General features: G+C 31.3%; 1 protein-coding gene across 2 annotated transcripts in view; it reads left to right on the top strand.

Annotated features, from left to right (window-relative positions):
- LOC117177211 overlaps window positions 1-9,006 on the top strand; it is an 11,416-nt gene extending 2,410 nt beyond the window's left edge. Inside the window, exons 2-3 of one of the 2 annotated variants that reach the window (XM_033367758.1) lie at window positions 7,238-8,700; window positions 8,799-9,006. In XM_033367758.1, coding sequence (XP_033223649.1) covers window positions 7,242-8,687 — 1,446 coding nt within the window. In that variant the 5' untranslated portion in view covers window positions 7,238-7,241 and the 3' untranslated portion in view covers window positions 8,688-8,700; window positions 8,799-9,006. Of the gene's footprint in view, window positions 1-7,237 lie in introns of both variants that reach the window. The other variant, XM_033367757.1, reaches the window with a different exon arrangement.
- Window positions 9,007-10,590: the final 1,584 nt, after the last annotated feature.

The following is a 10,590-nucleotide window of genomic DNA, read 5'->3' as shown; positions in this document are numbered from 1 at the left end:
CTGAGAGGTCGCCCGGTATCCCAGAGTCACCGTTCTAGACACCTCACCCAGGTGCCAATCAGCTTTCGGCACGGTTTTCACACCTCCGCTTGGGGGTTAATTTCTTCGGGACCACCCCTGGACATATATATATATATAGATAGATAGATATAGATATATATAAAACTTTGTTTTCACATACATACATTAAAACTGATCACATTTCCGCCTTTTTATGTATTTACTTTTGTGCCCCGTTTTTTGCGAAATATTTTTTTTCTTCAATACAAAATTATTCAATCAACTAAATAATGTATTTTGTGTGTGTGTGTATTTCATATTGTATTCTTTGCATTTACTTTTTTATTAAATTTACAGATTTTTTTATTCATTATTTTTAAATGTTTCTTATACCTTAATTATTTTTTGTAACTACAATAAACACCGAGAATCAATATAATATATATCCCAGTCGGAACAAAACTGTGAAAATCCCGAACACGTCCTTGCAACGTTCTTAGGACGTCCTATGTCAGGCCAATCAACGTCTTTGAAACGACCATTGTCCTGAAGATGATCTAAAGAACTTTTAAAGACATGGACGTTCTCGAGACATATTTCATAATGACATTAGACGTTTTAAGAGTATCCCTAGGATGACTAAAAGACATGTTATAAAAGACGTCTTGGGGATGTCCCAAAGTCGGCTCTAGAACATCCTTAATTTTTTTGTCCATCGGGATATTTATTGTACAAAATTACTTTTAAACCTATTATTGATAGTTTAAACAAATATTTTTTACAAAAAATCAAATCGAAACTGTAACTTTAGAATTGTATCTTCGTCCACTATTTAACTAATTGTATTTTGTAGAATATATGGTATCTAGTCACCTGTAAAAGATGGAAATGTCAGGGATTTTTTTATCAGAGATTCAGGGAATTTTTGTGTTCTTGATTTAATTTGTTTGAAAAGTTCTAATATTAAATTAAATAACTATGTTTTTTCATTTTGCAATATAAATGTAGTACTAAATTTATACTTACTTAAGCGAAACTTTATCTTGTCATTTTCAATAATACCAAGCAAATATAATTTCTTAAACGTTTGTAATTATTCACACGACGGCCGGGAAATACCCGGGAATTTTTGTAACAAGAAAAGCCCAGTAAATGGCTGGAAATTTTGTTGTTAGCCGTGAATTTATAAGACTTTTATTTCAAAAGGTTTTTATTGGTTAAAAAAGTCACCAGTACGGATTAGTTGCAAAATTTCTAACTCTCAATGTAGGGAGAAAAAATCTAGAATCCAGTTCATTTTTAGAAGAAATAAGGCTGCACGTTCTTTTTCCGATTGAAGAGAAAGAAATTCTGCAAAGTTACGAGTACATATTTGAATTTAGAAGTTTATTTTTCAAAAAACACCAACTGTCTTTTAAACCCTCTTGTTAAATATGTGTTAAATTTTTACTTCCATAAGGAAGAAATCCTGTGATTTTGATGTTGAATTGAATTTTCGTATTCTTATAAAGACTGATTAAGCGAAAGTTTGCGGATTGAAAAAAGTTCTACAAAAAATAACTTTTATATCTTTTTTTATTCTGGTTAAAATAAAGAAAGTTAGGTTTTCCATTAAGTTTGAATTTATTCTTTCCGGCTGAATTTTAAAAACAAGGAAATTTTATTTGATTGGCGAATCAATTTTTTTAGTTTATTCAATATTTAAAATAAATGTGTGCTTTATATAAAGACGACACTATGTAAGGGCAAGCCATTTTCATGGCTATACGACCATCTTTTTAATTTTATTTTTTCATTCTTCTCGCGAAGAATGCGCTACAAGGTATCATAAAAGAGTGAGAGATTTTTTTCGTAATTTTTGAATACGGTTATGTATAATCTGTCGTTGTTAATAAGAAAATTGCAAATATTCAATTTTCAGAAGTAAAAAAACTTCACATCTCCATAAAAATAGTTTTGCCTAAAAAACTAAAATTGTTGCTGTTCTGAAAAAAAATCAAATACCTATAACTTATCAGGCTTTTTCTTACATCGAAAAATTACGTGTATACTTTTTGTACTTACAGTTAAAAATTCAGATATTAAAAAAATTAGATATTTAAAGTTTCCTTTCAGATTCTATTGAGTATATTTTCATGAAAAACCAACAATTACATTGTGTTCAATTTTTTTGTTGAGTTTGTCTTGTCATAGTTAACACATCTTGTGAGTTTTCTTGAAGCTAAAAAAAAATTTTTTTTACCAAAAACTCAGTTCATACATTTATCTAGATGCGCTCAGTATGAAAATATTCGTTAGCGCACATATCATGTCCATGACCTCTCCATCCCAAAATGTCTTGAAAATTTCATCAGGAGAACTTTTATCATCTAATCGAGCATTAAGCTGCACACCGTGATTTTCATCAATGAAGGGATGTATGATAGAATTGAAAACACCATTTTCTGTCCACTTGAGGTCTTTCAAGGTATTTTCGAGACGTATTCCAAGAGGGAGATCGGATTCATCGAGTGACTCTGTTTCACTAGCTTCATGAGATGACTCAAGTAGATCAGGTTCTTCAGAAGATGTAAATCCATTAGATTCATCCACAGGCGCACGTGCATCGACTTGTAAACGCTTATCACTTCGTTTGCTCTTTTGGCCGGTGTCCACATATGTAGACAGATATTGAATTGACAATTGTGAGGTGCCCTAAGTTTTTTATGGGACAGCTGGAAGCATTAGCTTCTAAAAAAACACTACGGGAATCAATCACGTTCTTAAATTAAAAATTAATTTTTCCTGTTATAATTGAAATTGGAAGAAAACGAAGGATCGACCACTCCGATATTCCTCGTACACTCACTAAATATTCCCACATATTCTTTTAATATTCCCAAATATTCTTTATATTCTTTATATTTCCAAATATTCTTGATATTCTTTATATTCTCAAATATTTCCTCATATTCGTACATATTCCCTCATATTCCGAATTATTCTTAAAGATAATGACTATATTTACTTTAAGAAAATGTTCGGATGACCAGCACCTACATGTGCATTGAAATAAATGGCCATGCACTCATTCAAGTCATTAATGCACTCCGCACCGCAGAAGAAGATTTTCTTTTTCTACATTGGTTGTACAGCAGCCAACGTTGTGAACAGTTCTTTGACTGTGCAAGATCCAAGATTTCCACCTTGTCCACTGTTATCAAATTCACAATGCTAGAACTCTTGCACCGCATACGTCGAATTCAGTTTCAAGCTGAAACGGAAGTTACTCTTGGTATGAAGTATTCCTTTCCGTCTACATTCTCTCTCGAATCTTTTTTATTTCAGCCTGCTGTGGACAAAGAGGAAGGATGCTTACCAGTATTAACAGACATTAGTAATGAAGAACAATTTGAAGAACAGGTAGATAGCAATGTAACGGAAATTGAGTATCAATATGTGTGTTAAGATCTATGCATAATATCAAGTGGTGGTTTTGGAATTAAAACTTTTGAGAATGTTGATTTTTCTCCGGATAGTATATATGTGAAAGCCTTGGATGGTCTTAAGGTCCTACTTATTATAAAGAGAACTACATTATGTTATCTCTTCAATAAAAATGGCACAAAACTGAGCAGTGAACGATTACAACGAGTATAAGGCTCCTGTAGTTCAAGGATCCTTCAATACTCTATACTGAAAAAATTAGCATTAAATCAAGTAGACTAATTTACTTGGCTGATTCTACTTGAAAGAAGCAAGTATTTTCTTTTTACAAGAGACCGATTTTCTTGAATCAAGAAAATAATAGAATCAGGACAACTATTTGAATCAAGAATATATTTACTCTAAGCAAAAAATTATTGAGGTAATTTGTTCCATTATACTTGCATGAAGTTTAATAAAATATTGAATTGAGAATATTATATTCTCATGATAAGTAAATAAAACTCTAACAAAATGTTTCTTGATCCAAGTAAATTCATATACTTATTTTGACCACTATTTTAATTGAAACAATGTTCATGTTTTTAAGACGAGAAAATGAATGTATTCAGCGACGGCATAATTTCTCTTAGAATAATGCTTGAATACTTTCCTTCAAATAATTATTAATTTGAAACGAATGTCAGATTTACTTCGAAGACACCTATGTTATTAAGATAGAAGCACATCAGTTTTTTCAACATAAGAACTGTACACTTGATACAATAGACATCGCATAAATACTATGAAAATGAATATATTGGTCTAGAAATCGTTTTGAAAATATAAAATGATCATTTGTTATTTTAGTTTAAACTAAATCAGTTTTAGGTAACAGACTTTTTAACTTTAAGTTAATTTTTCCTTGATAAAAAACAAATTCCTTCATTAAGCAGGAATTTTAAAAATAATTTTCAATTTTATATTCTTACTTGCTATCTGAAATAGTTAATATCTCGTTTTATATTTTTATGTTATTAATTGGCAATGCAATGCTTCCCGCGTACTGTAGCGCGCATATAATGTTGCTGTTTTAAATAATTAAGTATAGATTTAGGTTTTTTTTAATAAAATTAACAAAATTAAGTTTTTCAGTCAGAGAATTCATTAATCATAGAAAATATCTTCGACTACAAATGGTTAATATTTTGGCAATCACTCATATACTTACATAATTCTTTTTTGTTATGTAAATAATAAAAAATAAATATATGACAGCATAAAACAAAGGTATAATCTTTAAAAAATGCTTAAAAATACAATTATTACATTTTCTTAATAATTTAAAAAAATGTTATGCGTCTTTAACATTTTTAAACAGTTTATCAAGAATGCATTTCATCTTATAAAAGAATAATTAAAAAATTGACAATTACAAATTTTTTAAATAAAACAATTGAGAATGCAAGGAGGAAGCAAACAAATATTTTTCATCCGATTACAGAATTCTTGTTTCTTCTGATTTCGAAGTATTTTATATTTGAAAGAAAAATAAAGTATAGAGCACTTTTTTAAATAGGTAATATTTAAACCAGCATTCAGTTTTTTCTACATATTTTAAATTATTTTTTAGGAATTGTTATTTTGTGTGTGTGTAAGTTTATTTTCATTATAACTCCAGCTTTATCCTAATACGTTTGGCTAATGTTAAGTTTATCCGGATATAGCCCGAAATTACTATTGTTTCCTATTTCAAATCAACACCATAATAAATTTGTATGGTCCATCTGCACTTGACTGTATATCTATAAGATCCACTCGACATCTACTATTCATATCTGAAAAAACCATAGGTCTCACGACCAGGCCTTTCTTTGTGGACTTTTTTTGACATGAAACACAAAACTTCAAAAAGAAAAGCATAACTTCTTGTGTGCAGTTCTTATTTCGGAGCTCATTCGATGTTTACCACCATGCCCTAAAGAAATGTGAATATCATATAGGACATATAACATTTCGTCGTTTTAACATAATATTCGATATTTGTTTCACAACAGTGATAAACGAAAGTGCCAACCGAAAGAAGAAAGAAAGAGACAGCATAATACCCAGTGGGCACAAAATTTGGCGACGTCTTTACGACATCTTTAAGACAACTTTATGATATCCTATGTCCATGTCGTTAAGGTATCTTTACGATATCGTAAAAACGTCGTATGATCTGACAATTTCTTTACGTTATCGTAAAGACACCGTAACGACACGGACATAGGATGTCGTAACGATGAGGTAAAAGCGTGCCGAATTCTGTGCCCACTGGGTATTCACTGCTGAAAAATATGAGTCACTGTTTACATTTTGCAACCGACAGAAAAATTTTTACTTTATCTACCTGTGGTTGGCTGATGCTAGTATTAAACGGCTAAAGCCCGAAATTCGTTATTTTTGTCAGCTTTATCCAGCCTTTTTCGATAGAACTAGCTTTAACCGGCTAAACCTAGCATTATCATATATCGGACTTTAGCCGTAAATTATACACCAGTCCGTCGTGCAGCTACATCAGTAGAGAATCGTTTGCTGATAAGGTAAATGTCCCTACTGATTATCTATCATAATCTTATTTCTCTAATGTATAATTCCTATTATATACAGTATTGCCCATTGTAATTTGAAAATGTTTATTTGTATTATTGTTTTACTACAATTCATGAAACTTGTAAATTTCATAAAATATGTATATTATATGTTTGTATTAAAAACTTTTGAAAATGTATGTATTATTATAAACAAACACATGCGACATGTAATATACTATAGATGTACTAGTTTGATGTATATAAAATAATTTTAGAATCGCATTTTTTTCGAACTTTTCATTTGAGATATGTGGACACGCATTTATATACGAAAATATGTACACCAGGCGATATGTGCCTATACATTTTATGTTATTAGAGCAAAAGAATAATAGATCCATGAGATTTTTTTTAATTTGTGCGTTCATGGTGCTGGTCAGAAGAGGTTAACAAATTTCTTTCAAATATGTCAACTAGTGTCCTCTAAACAAAATTCTGTGAAAATTATCTCATTACTCACTTTGCTACCGTACAGCACAGTCTGTATAAATATAGAATTATGTATTGCTTTTTTAGCTTTACTTGATATATTTTTACTTCTGATAATGGGCCCTAATCACCGATAACCTTCTTAACCTCGTGAATATGTCTGTCCAACTCTACCTTTTCTACACAGTTAGATATTTACAAGAACCGAGTAAAATACCACCTTGATCAAAAAGTTTTAGGACTTTATTTTTAAAATCAAAAATACAAGTTTATTCATCATAATCGATATTGTCCCCTTCAAAGAACTCCCCGTCGACTGCAACGCACTTATGCCAGCGCTTGGTCCAATCCTGGAAACATTTTTTATAATCGGTTTGCGGTATAGCCATCAGAGCCATCTTCGATTTTTGGCAAAACCTGTGATTAACGTGCGTACTTATTTTATATTTATTAGATTGGCCTATCAAAAATATGTTTTTTGTTATGTAATGGCTGCCTTATATATTTCGACATCTATTGTCAAACTTCCACCAAGCTATTCCTTAAAATTACGCCGAACGAGATTTAGATAAATTATTAAATTCAATAAAATTTGAAGAAATTTAATAACAACAAATAACTGCAATGTTACTAACAAACATTTTTTTATATTTCCAAACTTTTGCTTTTATAAAAAAATGCTCTTAGATTTTTAAAAGTAAATATAGTTATTTTCATTATTAAATTTATAATTTAGATTATTCAAGCTTTTACATTCTATGTTTCAGAAAGATGTCTAAAACCACAAAGAAGCATGTAACGAGAGTGATGACATACTCCAAAGCTGATGTAGAAAATGCCCTAGCAGAAATAAAAAAAGGCATGTCCATTCGAAATGCTAGCAAAATTTTCCAAATTCCCAGAACGACCCTTCTCTACAAACACACAGGAAAATCTCCTATTTCAGCCAAAAAGGGTCCAGCTCTCGTATTAACAGATAAAGAAGAATCTCAGCTCGTACAGTGGTTCATGAATGTCAGCGCAAAAGGATTTACTGTAACCAAACAGCAACTTTTAGACAGTGTACAGATATTAGTAAACAAAGTCGTCAAGAGGAAAACACCATTTTGTGATGGCCGACCTGGTCGTCACTGGTATGAAAAATACATTCGTCGTCACCCAAACCTTTCACAAAAAATTGAAGAAAACTCTGGAGAAAGAAGAGCACCTTTGTCCGAAGAGAGGATAAAAAAGTGGTTCCTTGAGGTAAAAAAGCTTCTATACGAAAAAGATCTCTTGGATATCCACCCGTCTCGAATATTCACCTGTGATGAAGCTGCCTTCTTTTTAAATCCGGAGGGTGACAAAACGATTATTCAAAGAGGGTCGAAAACAGTTCATAATTTAGCCAAAAGCAACGATAAAGAATGTTTAATAAGCATGTTCACAGCCAATGCTGCAGGAAATTTAGCACCTCCCATGGTTATGTTTCGATACCAAAGAACCCCTTACAGTATCACTACCAGTATTCCCGATGACTGGGCTCATGGAAATTCGGAAAATGGATGGATGAATGGCAGGACATTTTATGATTACATAACTGAAGACTTTTACCCTTGGCTTTTAGAAAATAAATTTGAATTTCCAATAGTTCTGTTCCTTGACAAACACTCCTCGAATATGACGATGTCTTTGAGTAACTTTTGTGCAGAAAAGAATATAGAAGTCATTCCTCTTCACCCGAATGCCACACACATTATTCAGCCTTTGGACGTGGCATTTTTCCGCCCAATGAAATCGATTTGGAAGCACATCATTGATCAGTGGAATATAGATAATTTTGGAAGGAAATTTAGGAAAGAGAACTTTTCTTTTGCTTTAAAACAGGCAGTGGATTTCGTTTATGACGTTGAAAATCTTAGGAATGGTTTCATGGATTGTGGACTGTGTCCCTTTTCTCCAGAGGCGATCAATTATTCTTTGATTAAAGATTCTGCAGCTTATAAAGAATTCAGACTCTTGGGTAGTAAATCTCCTGCAGATGAGTGTGCAGATAAAAGTGAAAGGTTTCTGCATTTGTTTGAAATGCATTTACCAGATGATAAATTGACTTTATTTAAAGAGAATGAACATAATCCACTATGGGCGGGAGATGAAAAGGACACGAATCTTTTTTATTTTTGGATGAACGTTAAGATGCTTGCTAATACTTCCATAGATAGCATAATGGATATGTGATTATATTTTAAAGGTAATTTTCAGCGGTTATTTCTATGGTAAAGTTATTAATAACTAATGAATATTTTTCGGGTTATGTCGTTATTTATAAAATATTATTATTTGATATAGGTAAAACATGAGTGTATAAGGGAAAAATCCAAAATATAAAATCTGAACAGGAATATAACTAAAGTTTGTAAAAAGTAAAACTATTATAAAGTTAAAAAGTATGCCTTGTGAAATAGTGTTATTATTATTTAATGCGAAACTGTGATGTTGATGTGTTCATCAAAATGCCGAAGATATTGTAACTTGTCAATAAACTTGTTTCATTGTTTTGTTGCGTTTTAATTTTGGTTTTCAATTATCCATAAATAATTGGAATAGAAAAGAGTAAAGAATTTGTTTAATTAACTCCTTAACATATGCACCTAAAAAATAATAAAAATGTACCTTTTTTTAGAATTTGAAAACATTGGCAGTATTTTATCATAAACAAGTTTGAGCAACTTAGTTATAAATAATAATTTCAAAATAAAGATAAGCTATGTTGTAGGTAATTATGTCTATTAGCTGATTTAATTACATAGGCAAACAATCAAATAAGTTTTATATGCGATGAACTAGACCACAAATAGCTATATGTTCTTGGTATTTCTGTATGTGATGTCAGATTTGCTCAATCACGTCAGCGCGGGCGTAGCCAACCCCTATTACCGCTCAAGAAAGGCGATCAAAATAATGTTCTCGATATAATCACCTTAAAATGCAAGGTCCAATATTTTATTTCAGCTGCACTATAAGTTTGCAGTAGTAAATTTGTCTAAAAACCTTATGTAATTATTTATTGTCTATTTTCAAAATTTCTAAAAATTGAGCCAGAGATATCAACTTTCTTTTCAAATTAGTAGCCTATGCTACATTTTTTTAAATAATAACATAATTTTGATACATATTTTTTATGTTTAATAAATTTATATTTGTTTAAAGAATCTTTGTTTACTCAAGCAGTTTTTTCGATAACTAACCAAATTAAATATAACACATAAAATTATGTTTCAGGCTGCATGGTGTATAGAAAGAATAAATTTACCAGTTTTTAATTGTTTAAACAAATATAATTTGTTTAAATAATTACTTTTCCGAAAATACTTTTAATATCGTAATTAATTTTATGTGTTCTATTTTATTTCATTTTTTTTTAGTTATCAAAAAATAACTGCTTGAGAAAATGAAAATTGTTTAAGCAAGTAGAAATAAATAATTATATTGAATAATTACATAATGTTTCTAGATAAATTTGCTTCTCCAAACAATGTCAAAATATTGCATTTTTTTACACCATTAAGCCATTTCCCTTTCGGGGTAGGCGTGACTCACTCGGTAGGGGAAAGGAGTATTGTGTGGAAGGTATAGAGATTTTTCAGATTGATCCAGAATTCTCGTGCTATTTAAGTAAATAACACGTTCGTTCCGCAACACTGCTCCGACCCAGGTTGCTGATCAATCTCTCTAGCAATCACCCCAAGCGAAGAACTTCACGAAGTCGTTATGTAAGGTTCCCCACTTGGGTCCATTAGTAGCCAAGGTCTTTGTTTCAGGCGTCATTCACTCTACTGACACTATTTTTATTAACTATTTGCGGCCATACTTTCCTCTCCTGGCATACTTCTCTAGCTTCTTTTATGTCCATGCATTTTTTCATGCAGGCTCTCGTGTTTCTGTGACTTCTTATGTCTCTTCTAAGTAGGGTCTCATTCACACATTCTAACCATTCTTTCCGCGGTCTCCATCTGGACACGCTGCCATTTACTTTACCTTGATACACTTGTTTCGTTAGCCGTTCATTTGACATTCTCTCAACATGTCCGAACCATCTTAACCGATTTCTTTCCCATGTGTCTACTAGCGTCTCTTCTGC

Source organism: Belonocnema kinseyi, chromosome 7 (genome assembly GCF_010883055.1).
Source record: "Belonocnema kinseyi isolate 2016_QV_RU_SX_M_011 chromosome 7, B_treatae_v1, whole genome shotgun sequence".
NCBI classification, from domain to species: domain Eukaryota; kingdom Metazoa; phylum Arthropoda; class Insecta; order Hymenoptera; family Cynipidae; genus Belonocnema; species Belonocnema kinseyi.
This window is presented reverse-complemented; position numbering and strand designations above follow the sequence as displayed.